The 13,284-nt window shown below is 51.6% G+C and overlaps 1 protein-coding gene across 1 annotated transcript in view; it reads left to right on the forward strand.

Annotated features, from left to right (window-relative positions):
• Positions 1-4,921: 4,921 nt before the first annotated feature.
• Positions 4,922-13,284, forward strand: part of DNAH2 (dynein axonemal heavy chain 2) — a 126,798-nt gene continuing 118,435 nt past the window's right edge. The window contains exons 1-3 of the mRNA XM_017850549.1: positions 4,922-4,994; positions 6,826-7,005; positions 10,717-10,778. Coding sequence (XP_017706038.1) covers positions 6,840-7,005; positions 10,717-10,778 — 228 coding nt within the window. The 5' untranslated portion in view covers positions 4,922-4,994; positions 6,826-6,839. The remainder of the gene's footprint in view (positions 4,995-6,825; positions 7,006-10,716; positions 10,779-13,284) is intronic.

Consider the following 13,284-nt stretch of genomic DNA (forward strand, 5'->3'; position numbering starts at 1 on the left):
CCTCCCTCCCTCCCTCTCTCTCTTTCTTTCTTTCTCTTTGATTGCAGTTTCTTTCCCTCCCTCCCTCCCTTCCTTCCTTCCTCCCTCCCTTTCTTGGAATCTCCCTCTGTCACCCAGGCTGGAGTGCAGTGGCATGATCTCGGCTCACTGCAACCTCCACGTCCCGTGCTCAAGCGATTCTCCTGCCTCAGCCTCCCAAGTAGTTGGGATTACAGGTGCCCGCCACCACGCCCAGCTAATTTTTTTTTAGTAGGGTTGGGTTTTCACCATGTTGACCAGGCTGGTCTCGAACTCCTGACCTTAGGTGATCCGCCTGCCTTGGTCTCCCAAAGTGCTGGGATGACAGGCATGAGCCACCGCGCCTGGCCTGGAGCTGCTTTAGATGAGGAGGTCAGGAAGGTCCCTCTGAAAGAGGTGCTGTTGATCAGGACCTTAAGCCATGAGACATGAGTGAGCCATGCACGCTGGGTAAAGGCATGCTAGACAGAGGAACAGCGAGTGCACGGGCACAGAGGTGAGATCGTGGTGTGTTTGGGAACAGTAAGAAGGACGTCACCACCACATGCATGTTTCAGATGTGTCTTGTTTTTCCCTAGCCTCGGCCTGGAGGGGGAGTAAGTCATTTAGGGTCTGGGATCCACGTTAAGGAAGTTGATCTTACTCAGTCTCCCATCTCCCTGCTTTTTGTTTCTTGTGTGTCTGTGACTTGTGTTTTCCTCGACTGAAGTTTAAGCTCTGGGAGGGCAAGGATGATGCTCTGAGCTTTTTTGGGGGCTGTGGCACAGCTGCTCGCTGAGTCCAGAGCAGTCAGGCAGAGCGGAAGTAAAGGAACTGAGAGGGCTGGGACCACAGAAGCGAGAGCTGTCCCCTGGCCATCCCCAAACCGCATAGGATTGAGGCTGTCCTGGGGCTGAGCCGTACAGTGAAGCTCAGACTTTGCCCTTCTTCCAAATAAAGGCAGCTGAGGGATACTATTCAGCCCGAGGGGTGCGTGTGTGTGTGTGTGTTTATGTGTTTGTGTTGGGGGTTTTTAGGGAAAGGGGAATGGGGCAACGGGTGGCAGTGGGAAATTTTTGTTTGTTTGTTTGAGACAGAGTCTCGCTTTGTGGCCCAGGCTGGAGTGCAGTGGCGTGATCTAGCAATTCTCGTGCCTCAGTTTCCTGAGTAGCTGGGACTACAGGCATGTGCTATCACGCCCAGCTAATTTTTTCTATTTTTACTAGAGATGGGGTTTCACCACATTGGCCAGGCTGGTCTTGAACTCGTGACCTCAGGTGATCCACCCACCTCGGCCTCCCAAAGTGCTGGAATTACAGGTGTGAGCCACCGTGCCTGGCCTTGCAGTAGGAATTTCTTTCTTTCTTTTTTTTTTTTTGAGACGGAGTCTCGCTCTGTCGCCCAGGCTGGAGTGCAGTGGCCGGATCTCAGCTCACTGCAAGCTCCGCCTCCCGGGTTTACGCCATTCTCCTGCCTCAGCCTTCCGAGTAACTGGGAATACAGGCACCGCCACCTCGCCCGGCTAGTTTTTTTGTATTTTTTAGTAGAGATGGGGTTTCACCGTGTTCGCCAGGATGGTCTCGAACTCCTGACCTCGTGATCCGCCCGTCTCGGCCTCCCAAAGTGCTGGGATTACAGGCTTGAGCCACCGCGCCCGGCCAACAGTGGGAATTTCTAATGGTGAACGGTTAACATCACATCTGGAATTTTAATTAGAATGAAAAATGGCGCTTCCTAAGGGGCTATGTGGGCCACCGCGGACACGGGGCTTGGGAGAGTTTTGAGACCTGGGAGAAATGTCACAGGATGGTTTGGAGGCAGGAGGCTGGCTGGCATAGGCTGAGACAGTTGGGTGGGGGGATGAAAAAGCACACAATGAATGGGAATGACAACTGGGCAGCCAGAGAGCTACTTGAAAGGTGGCAGGGAAAGTGGAGTTCTGAAGGGAGTTCTGAGGGGACCAGGCCCCAGGTACCCCCAGTTCCCACAGGGAATCGAAGCGTTCTGTTTCCTGGTTCTCCCTCTTCCTCCAGTTGCCATCAGAAACTCAGGCACTGCAACCCCAGTGGCTGGTGGGGTGATGTCGGGGGGGGGAGACTGAGCAGCCTCAGGGGGCGGCAGCTGGTGAGTGGGGAGGAATCTGTGTGCTCAGCAAACAGCAGCCTCAGTGCCCGGTGGCTGCCTCCTCCCTCATCAATCAGCCCCAGCCAAATGTCCTTGCATTCCCACCACCCCAAGGGGACTGGGGCTGGGCCAGGGTCCCCAGGGGAGATGGTGTTAGGTGGGGGAGGTGGAGGGGGTACTTGGCTTCCCTTTCCTTGGCCTCTGTTCTCTTCTGTCCTGGAAGAGACAGTTCTTCATGTCATGGAGTGACTATCCTGGCCCCTACCATGGTGGGAGCATCAGCTACAAATCACCTGTGGGGGGCTGCTGGGGGAGAAGGCTGAGTCAGGCTGTAGAGCAATCTACTCTGGTTCTCACGGGACCAGCCCAGGGCACAGTCGGCAGGGAGGCTGCTGGCATAGAGGCCCTGTCCCCCCTGGCCTCTGTCTCTGATGGATGATCCGGACAGCAGGCTGAGACCCTGACCCCTGGAATGTCCTCTCTTTCCACCTTCTCCTAGTCCCCACTCCTCATCCCCTGCTTCCAGTCAAGATCCAGAGGTCTGGCCCCCAGCTCACCCCAAATCTGCTGTTCCCCACTAGGGACTGGGGTCTCTAGACCTTAGCCTCTGGCTCCCTTTCCCCCTCCTCAGCTCTTGCTCCCCTCGGGGACCCAGGCGTTCTGCCCACTCCCTTCACCATAACAACCATTCTTTTGGACTTGCTTAAGACTTTAATATCATTTCATTAAGTCAGCAAGTTCAGAGAAGGTTGGGGGCACAAAGAGACTGGGGGTGAGCAAAAGAGGGCCAAAGTAGGGGGGAGGCAAGGAAAGGCCCCCCACCCCCTCTCCGTGGAGATGGCTCTGAGAAATCAAATATTGACAATGAGAGAACAGAACTTATTAAATCTGGGACAGGGATGTGTGTGCGGAGCTGTGGGAATGGCCGGATGCCTGGGTTCGGAGGGTAATGAAGGTTCTGGGAGGAGGAAAAGGCCCATGGCTGGGAGGTGCAGCAAGGCTGAGTCTTGAGGTTACAACTCTTCTGCCCTTTCCTTTGGGATGTACTCAGTCTTGCAACCCTGGCTGTTTCTCTATCCCCTAAGAACCCCTGGGGACAAGACCCCCATCACAGCTAGCTGTGGTTGCCCCGCCTTTGTCCCTTCCCCCTACCTCCACCTCTGTTGATGAGCTTCAGCAGCGTTTAATCGGATTGAGCAGTAATTAGCAAAGCGAGATGTTTGATTACCTATTTAGCATAATGTGGGGGGCTGGGATTCGGAAGGAACAGCCACCGTTGGGGAGGGGGGTTTAAGAAAATAAATAGGGTCTGTGCAAAGTTCCTTTCCCGGAGGGATCCAAGAACCTTGCCCCTGAGGCTCCCCACCCCACGACTCCAGCAAATTTTCACTCCTTTGGGACTTTTCCCTAGGTGTTCTGGCCAATCACATCACCTCTGTCTGCCACCCATGGCCTATCTGGCTAGAGGAACACCTCCACGTTCCATCTTAGCTGTGCTTGCTCTGCAGCTGGTTTTGGGGTGGGTGGGACTCCTCTCCTTCCATTCCTGCTGTCAGCAACAGGAGTCTGGCTGGGCAGGAGGAATCATTGGGGGTCGGGGGGAGGGAAAGGGTTGACACTTCTGGGAATAAAGATAGGGTAGGTGGGAGGGTGAGGTCAGGGCTGGGTTAGGGTGTGGTTAATCCACTTGCTCTTCAGGAGTACCAGGGACTGCCACTCCTGGCAATGCCAGACTGGCATAATGAGATCTGTCAGGTGTAAACGCCAAACAGAAAAAGGGGGAACTGAGGTGCCAGCTTCTCTTCTCCTCATCCAGCAAAGAAAATGTCATCAATTTCGTTCCTCATGGAAATGTAATCAGTGGGCTCGCTGCTGGCTTTGTCTTAATTAGGCACTATTGATGGAAGCAGGGAGGGCGCCTTCCCATCCCCCGACTCGGCTTCCTCCCTGTATTTCCCAGGTCTCCCCAAAGCTCCTCCCGGCCCCAGGTATAGCGGTCCTCCAGGCGCCTTCTAGCAGCCCCGGCCCGCAGCGCCCCCTGGCATCCTTGGAGATCTGCCCCGGCCCTCATAGCCCTCCCCTCTCGCCTCCTCTCTCACGACGCAGCCTTTGTTCCTATGGAGAGCGAAGCCCCTCCCAGGCCCGGTCACCTTCCCCAGGGAGTCCCCGCCTCTCGTCCCCCCCAAAAAATCAGCGACGCTTTCGAAAGCCAATCCTCAGATTCCCAAAACTCCAGTTCCAGTCTTCCCTCCCTTTCCCCGCCCCGCAATCCTAGACCCCAATCCGAACTAAGAAGGGGGAAGAAGCAGAAGGGCAAGGGTGCTCCAGCCCCGGTTTTTCCCCCGGATCCAGCTGCAGCCACGGCTGCCTGGAAATCCTGGAACGCCTTCTAGATCGCGAATACGCCTCGCCGGGGGGGCGCCCGGCGCCATCTGCTGGACCCGTTCCGGCTGGGGCGCACAGACCTGGGCGCAGGGTCGGGCGCTTGGGTTCCCCTTGCCTTTTTCAATGTCCTGCGAGGCGGTAGCTCACTGTCTCTCGCCCCAGCCCTTCCAGCTGGGTCTTGACACCAGCCCCCGCCCCCCGCACCTCCGGCTCGCCAGATGTGGCTACTTTCCCTTAGTCCCGGAGCCTTCAAGCCCCGGGTCCCTGAGGGGTAGACCTGGGCGGGGTAGGGCCGGGAAGCGGGGATCCAGGGCGCCTGCGCGGAGGAGTCGGGCTTCGTGGAGCCGCGCACCCGCCCGTCGCCCCTCCCTGCCCGGGGTTGCTATGGGGACGCGTGCAGACGCCTGCCCGAGAAGGCCGCGCTGGGCAACTTCTTAGTCAGAGTGGCCCATCGGTCGGTCTAGGGAGGAGAGGGTCAGCGTGGCGAGGTGTGTGTCGGGGGCAGAGGGAAGGAGGGAAGGAGTGCTGGGGAGAAGGGGCAGTAGTGTCGGGGTAGGAAGGGACAGTTGTGGGGGAGAAGAGGCAGTGTGGAGGGAGGGGGAGCAAGGAATAGTTGTGAGGGGAGGGGAGGAGAAGGGGCAGTTGTGACAGTTGGGGGGAAAAGCGATTTTGAGGGGAAATTTGCCTGCTGGTAACCAGTTTAAGGAGAAAGCCTGGACCCTGCGGTATTTCCTAGTAATAGAGTGAGCCCTGGGTTAGCAGAGCAGTTCCTCCTGGGGCCTGCGGTGTGGGAACGCGTGGTGAATCCCACAGTGCATGCGCCTCAGGCTCCAGTTTGAGGCAGGAAAGCGCAGCTTGACGCTTCCCTGGAGACTGATGGAGGAAGCCTCCTTGCTGTGGTTGGTTTTATTGATTTGTTGGCCTAACAGAACGTTTTTCCTTGGAGCAAAGTACAAATCCTTCAGGTTTGAAATTCATAACCAGAGATCAATGCCTGTGGCAGCCTGTGGGGATGAGGAAGGAGAGTCACAGGTGGCGTTAGGCTGCAGCTGAATGAAAAGAGAGTGCCCAGCGCCTCAAACTTTTACCCTTGAGATTCTGAGCACCTGCCCGAGATGCCCGCTTCCTGCCAGCCTACCTTTCTGAGAGAGGCACCACTGTGGCCTTCCTCGTGCCCCAACTGCTTTTTCCTCATTACACAATTTAAATTTATGATTGAATGACTTTTGTCCTTCTTGCTTCCAATCTGTTCTCAGGGCATTTTGAGTCAAATAAATGATCCTGACTGACCTTAACAGTTAGCACACAGTTCCTCAGCCAACTGTGCTGAGAGACCTCAGTACACACAAAGCAGTGTTCCTGCCCCTCAGGAATTGAAAGCCAAAGAGCCAGGTGGCAAATACTGTTTTTCTTTGTTAACAGATGTTGCAGATTTTAATGGGGTTGGGAGGAGCATTTTTCCATTTAACTTGGGAGGAAAAGAGGTACATAGGAAAATCATCTTGGTTTGCTTGAATGATTGAACAGTGACAGAGGGTGGGGGATGTGCACCCCTTCCTTGGGCCTCTCTCACTCACTTATGGTCCTGGAGGTTAGAGTGGATGAGGGTTTGGGTAACCGCACTTCAGCTTGATAGATCTTTTCCTGATTATCTTATGTTCTCATACCCTGGGGCAGAGATAGAGGTTCTAAATCCTCATTAGTGGGGTGTCTATTTGGCCATCTTTTCTTTTTTTTTTTTTTTTTTTGAGACAGAGTCTCACTCTGTCACCCAGGCTGGAGTACAGTAGTGTGATCTTGGCTCTTGCCTCTGCCTCTCGGGGTCAAGCGATTCTCCTGCCTCAGCCTCCCCAGTAGCTGGGATTACAGGTGCACACCACCACACCTGGCTATTTTTTTGTATTTTTAGTAGAGATGGGGTTTTGCCACGTTGGCTAGGCTAGTCTTGAACTCCTGACCTGAGGTGATCCATCCGCCTCAGCCTCCCAAAGTGCTGGGATTCCAGGCATGAGCCACCACACCCAGCCTGGTCATCGTCTTTAACTGCCATTTATTCCTAGTGCCTTGCGGGACTGACTTTGATTTTTAACCCAGTGTCCTGAAGACAGTAGGATATCTTAGGGAAGAACGGCAAGGCCTCCCAGGCCTCTGTGGAATACAGAGCCCTTGTGGTTAATGGAGCAGGGTGTAGGTACCACCAGAAAAGATGATCATATTGAGTTTCAGTCAATTTATGAATTCAAAGGGGACTGCTTGTATCAGGGGGCTGGTTTGGGGGTGGTATCTGGTTGTGGACTTTCCACTCCTGTGTACCTGTAGGTTTTGCCTGCACGATGTCCAGCAAAGCTGAAAAGAAGCAGCGATCGAGTGGCCGAGGAAACTCCCGGGCAAGCCGGTCAGGGCGGGCCGCTCAGGCTGCTGTGGCCACAGAGGAGCAGGGGAACGCCCTGGCTGTCAGTGAGCCAGAGCCGCAGGCTGAGCTCCCCAAGGAGGAGCCTGGTGGGTACTTGCTGGGGTAGAGGATGCTTAGCAGTGGAGGGTGGGGAAAGTCAGAGGGGCTTGGAGGCGTTTTAGGGCTGGGGAGCAGGCACTGTTGCTTCTGGGTAGGAAACAGGAGCTAAGTGACGCCCCCAGCCATGGACGTTCAGCAGCCCTGCCACTGGGTCCCTTTCTTGTGTGTCTTCCTCCTGGCCAGCCTCGTTGTTGTTCTTTCTGTCTTAAAATTTCACACAATATACCAGGAGTTCACCAGCCAGTCCTTTCTCTAACCTCTTACTCCTTATTTCAAGTGTTCCTGGTTGCTCCTACCCCACTGAAGAGGGTTTGATCTCTTCCTTTTTCCCATTTTCACCCTGGGTGGCAAAACAAATAATGTTTTTCTCCCATTAAGCCCATCACCATGGAGACTCAGCCTGTTTTGCCACCCTTTGAATCCTAAGCCCGGCTGATGCTTTCTACCATCTGTTTAAGGCTCTTGTATCTCCGCCTTCATTTTGGCAGGGACTTGGTAGACTGCGGAGGTTCAGGTTCAGGACGACAGGAAAGCAGTCTAGATCTAGGGAGGAAAGGTTTAAAGAGGCTGCCTCTTGTGGCTTTGACCTGAGCAATTCCTTTCCTGTGGGTGAGCCAGAGCCAGTAAGATTGGAAGGTTTTTGGTAGTTGTTGCTATTGCTGGGCTCTCCCTGAGAGCACTGGTCAGTGTAGACAGGACTATGAGCTAAGTGTAGACCTCCTTCTTTACCTGGAGTTCCTTTACACTGATACTAGCTTGTCAAGCAGAAAAGAAATAGAATCTCCTTCTAAGATGAAAGGTTGAGAGATTAAGCGTGGGCATGGGAGAAAAGTCCCTGGGCCATAAGAACCTGCCTTAGGTTCCAGGATCTTAGAAATGTGCAGAATTTATTCTTCTGAGTTCTGAAGAGCTCAGGTGAAAGCAGTTAAAATGGGACTGCTGGGTGCTAGGAGGAGTAGGGGAAGATGGGAGGGAAGGCAGTGAGGTTCAGTTTGGAGAAACCTCTGGGGAGGGAAGGGAAGGAGCTTTAAAATGAACGTGTTGGCCTTCGAATAGCAAGGATTTCTGCCTCTCCCAGCTCTAAACTTTCTTTTCTTTTCTTTTTTCTTTCTTTCTTTCTTTTTTTTTTTTTTTGAGACAAAGTCTTACTCTCTCACCCAGCCTGGAGTGCAGTGGCACAATCTCAGCTCACTGCAACCTCTGCCTCCTGGGCTCAAGTGATTCTTGTGCCTCCGCCTCCCAAGTAACTGGCATTACAGGCACACACCACCATGCCCAGCTTATTTTATTTATTTATTTTTTTTGAGACAGAGTCTCGCTCAGTTGCCCAGGTTGGAGTGCAGTGGTGCAATCTCAGTTCACTGCAACCTCCACCTCCCGGGTTCAAGCGATTCTCCTTCGTCAGCCTCCTGAGTAGCTGGTATTACAAGCATGCGCCACCACACCCGGCCAATTTTTGAATTTTTAGTAGAGATGGGGTTTCACTGTGTTGCCCAGGCTGGTCTCGAACTCTTATTCTCAAATGATCCACCTGCCTTGGCCTCCCAAAGTGCTGGGATTACAGGCGTGGGCTACCGCGCCCGGCCTCCCCTGGCCTAGTTCTTATCTGGAACCTGAATGCCAGCAGTTTTCCCAAGGGAGTTGGATCACTCACCTACCGCTAAGCTCCGGAATTGCCTATTCCATCTTTTCATGCCTTCCTGCCCTGGCCTCTATGCCTCATTCCCCTCTTAGTTTTCCTTTCTGGAAGCCAGGGTGGAGTGTCCTGTTCCCTATGGCCTTTTGGTTATATCTCATTTGTTCCTTCCTCCTTTCAGTCCCTGGGGGATGGGAAGGCCACCAGTTCTACCCCAATCTCCTGTGTGACCAGTAGATCAGGAGGCAGAGAAAGAGAGCCCTTGGGTTTTATGGGAGTCCAGAGTGGGCGTGGCATTACTGAGTGCCCAGCAGGCCAGTGGTTTGGAGAAGGACTGATTCGTATGAGCCTCAACTTCTCCATGTGGGAAAAGGAGTGGGGGTAAGATGGAGGGCCAGAAGTTGCGTGCCTGGAATAACCTCAGTACTAACCACCTTCATTCCCTCACCCCTACCCCAGTCAGTGTTTGTTTTATTTTTAATTTTTTGGAGACAGAATCTCGCTCTTTCACCCAGGCTGGAGTGCAGTGGCATAATCTCGGCTCACTGCAACCTCCGCTTCCTGGGTTTAAGCGATTCTCCTGCCTCAGCCTCCCGAGTAGCTAGAATTACAGGCACCCGCCACCATGCCCAGCTAATTTTTTGTATTTTTGTAGACAAGGGGTTTCACCATCTTGGCCAGGCTGGTCTTGAACGCCTAACTTCAGGCGATCCGCCAGCCTTGGCCTTCCAAAGTGCTGGGATTACAGGTGTGAGCCATCGTGCCTGGCCCCCAGTCAGCTTTTTACATTAAATTGAGAGATAATTCACTGACTATAAAATTTACCCTTTTAAAATCTACAATTCAGTGGTTTCTGGTATATTCACAAAGCTGTGCAACGTTCCCACTATCTAATTTTAGAACGTTTTTATCCCGCCAAAAGAAAGCCACTTTAAGCACCTTGAGAAATTGGCACCAGGTGACTCCTGTATCTTTAGTTCTAAGTTGCATCAGAGCCTCGTCTTTTAGCAGTCACTCCTGGTTCCCCCTATCCTCCAGATCCCAGGAACCACTCATCTATTTTCTGTCTTTATGGATTTGTCTATGCTGGACATTTCATCTAGTGGCCTCTCATGACGAGTTTCTTTCACTTGGCACTGTGTTTTCAAGACTCATCCATGTCGTAGCATGAACCGCACCACCATGTCTTCTGATGGCTGAATAATATCCCACGGCATGTTTACATCACATTTTGTTTATCCATTCCTCTGTTAGAGGACACTGGGCTGTTGCCACCTTTTGCCTATTGTGAATAATGCTGCTGCGAACGCTGTAATAAAAATAACTCTTTGAGTCCTTGCTTTCAGGTCTCACGGGTCTCTACCTAGAAGTGGAATTGCTGGGTCATTGGATGACTGCATTTAGCTTTCTTTCTTTCTTTTTTTATTTTGAGACAGAGTCTTCGCTCTGTCGCCCAGGCTGGAGTGCAGTGGCACAATCTCTGCTCACTGCAAGCTCCGCCTCCCGGGTTCACGCCATTCTCCTGCCTAAGCCTCCCGAGTAGCTGGGACTACGGGCGTCCATCACCGCGCCTGGCTAACGTTTTGTATTTTTTAGTAGAGACGGGGTTTCACCATGTTAGCCAGGATGGTCTTGATCTCCTGACCTCGTGATCCACCTGCCTCGGCCTCCCAAAGTGCTGGGATTACAGGCGTGAGCCACCGCGCCTGGCTTTTTTTTTCTTTTTTTTGAGATAGGATCTCACTCTGTCTCACAGGCTGGAGGGCAGTGGCACGATTATGGCTCACTGCAGCCTCTGCCTCCTGGGTTCAGGTGATTCTCCTGCCTCAGTCTCCCAAGTAGCTGGAATTACAGGCACCTGCCACCACGCCTGGCTAATTTTGTATTTTTAGTAGAGACGGGGTTTCACTATATTGGCCAGACTGGTCTCGAACTCCTGACCTCAGGTGATCTGCCCGCCTAGTCCTCCCAAAGTGCTGGGATTACAGGCGTGAGCCACCGCGCTCGGCTGTGTTTAACTTTCCAAGGAATGCCTTCCTTTTTGTATCTTTATTCTTCCCAGAGCCACGGTTGGAGGGACCTCAAGCACAGAGTGAAGAATCGGTGGAGCCTGAGGCAGATGTGGTAGGCCTGGGTCTTCCCTGCGGCATATATTCTCCCCAATAACTGGCGAATCAAAGGATCAGTTGTGGATGGCGCATGAGGAATTCTCTCTTGTCTGCCACTTCTTTTACCTGCTCTCTGCTGTTAGCCTACTCACCACAAATCCAGTTCACTGAGTAAAAGACGGAGTCATCTGTGCCTTCGCCAGGAGAGAGGAGGGCTTTAAGTAAGACACAGGTCTCTCTTCTCTCCCCACCTTGGGTCAAACTGTGATGAGCTTATTCATCATGTGGGTGAACACCTGAACAAGTTGAACGAGCTGGGAAGATATTGTCCTAATTGGATACTAATTTCTAAGACATTCTCTTTCCACCTTTCCTTCAGTTCTTTTCTTTGGCTGAAGAATTTACAGAAGCTGCTTCAATCACCTTGAGAAATGGCACTAAATGACCTCTGCTTCTTTATTTCCAAGTTGCATCAAAGCCTAGTCATGACCATAGTTACCTGGGTGAGAAGAATAGAGTGGTGACCCTGACATTTTTCAAAAAGGGAGAAAAAAGTAATGACTATCAAAGAAAAAAATGGCAAGAGACAGAAAAGTAAAACAGAAAACTCATGGTATTACTGCCCAAACACATTTAATATTAATATTTTGATATGTCTGGCCAGGCACAGTGGTTCAAGCCTATAATCCCAGCACTTTAGGAGGCCAAGGTGGGTGGATCACCTGAGGTCAGGATTCGAGACCAGCCTGGCCAACATGGTGAACTCCATCTCTACTAAAAATATAAAAATTAGCACGGCATGGTGGCAGGTGCCTGTAATCCCAGCCACTTGGGAGGCTGAGGCAGGAGAATTGCTTGAACCCGGGAGGCAGAGGTTGCAGTGAGCCGAGATCGTGCCATTGCACTCCAGCCTGGGCAACAAGAGCTAAACTCTGTCTCAAAAAAACAAAAAACAAAAAACGCCAAATGATATTTTGATATATATTTTACTTTTGTGCACAGGCTTGTAAGTTTGTTTTTGTATAATCCTAACTTTATCATGTTACTTTTTTGTTTTTGTTTTTGAGATGGAGTCTCACTCCCTTCGAGCAGACTGGAGTGCAGTGGCATGATCTCGGCTTACTGCAACCTCTACCTCCGGGGTGCAAGTGATTCTCCCTCCTTAGCCTCCCAAGTAGCTGGGATTACAGGAATGCACCACCACGCCCAGCTAATTTTTGTATTTTTAGTAGAGACAGGGTTTCGTCATATTGGCCAGGCTGGCCTTGAACTCCTGATCTCAGGTAATACACCCGCCTCGGCCTCCCAAAGTGCTAGGATTACAGGTGTGAGCCACTGCGCCCAGTCCATATGTTACGATTTTGTATTACACCTTTTCACAAAATATTTTATTTTTATTATTATCATTATTGTTTGAGACAGAATCTTGGTCTCTTGCCCAGGCTGGAGTGCAGTGGCATGATCTGGGATCACTTCAATCTCCGCCTCCCAGGCTCAAGCGATTCTCATGCCTCAGTCTCCTGAGTAGCTGGGACTACAGGTTCCTGCCACCACATCTGGCTAGTTTTTTTTTTTTTTTTTTGAGACAGTGTCTTGCTGCGTTGTCCAGGCTGGTCTTGAACTCCTGGATTCAAGTGATCCTCCTGGGATTAGGGATATGAGTGTCCCAAAGTGCTAGGATTAGGGATGTGAGGCACTATGTCCAGGCACCTGGCTAATTTTTGTATTTTTAGTAGAGACAAGGTTTTGCCATGTTGGCCAGGCTGGTCTTGAACTCCTGGCCTCAAGTGATCCACCCACCTTGGCCTCCCAGAGTGCTGAGATTACAGGTGTGAACCACCATGCCCAGCTATTATTATTCACATTACATACTCTTTGTAAACTTTTTTTTTTTTTTAAGAAACAGGATTTCTCTCTGTTGTCCAATCAGGAGTGCAGTGAAACAATCATAGCTTACTGCAACTTTGAACTCCCAGGCTTAAGTGGTTTTCTTGCCTCAGCCTCCTGAGTAGCTAGGACTACAAGCATGTGCCACCATACCCAGCTAATTAAAAAAAAAAAAATTCTTTTTTTTTTGGTGAAGATTGTGGTCTAACTGTGTTGCCACGGTTAGTCTTGAACTCTCAAGACTCAAGCAGTCCTCCTGCTTCAGCATCCAAAAGAGCTGGGATTATATGTGTAAGCCACAGGGCCAGCAATTTGCAACCACCACTTTTCACGGCCACATAGCGTTCCATGTTCTATGCAGATACCATAGTTTACCATTACTCTTTGACATTTTGCCATTTCTAATTTTTTGCTCTCAGAATACTTTCATGAATATTATAAGTGAAACTAACACTCTTGGCCGGGCGTGGTGGCTCAAGCCTGTAATCCCAGCACTTTGGGAGCCCGAGACGGGCGGATCACGAGGTCAGAAGATCGAGACCATCCTGGCTAACATGGTGAAACCCCGTCTCTACTAAAAAAAATACAAAAAACTAGCCGGGCGACGAGGCGGGCGCCTGTAGTCCCAGCTACTC

This window comes from Rhinopithecus bieti, unplaced genomic scaffold (assembly GCF_001698545.2).
Source record: "Rhinopithecus bieti isolate Rb0 unplaced genomic scaffold, ASM169854v2 scaffold_32008, whole genome shotgun sequence".
In the NCBI taxonomy this organism is placed as follows: Eukaryota; Metazoa; Chordata; class Mammalia; order Primates; family Cercopithecidae; genus Rhinopithecus; species Rhinopithecus bieti.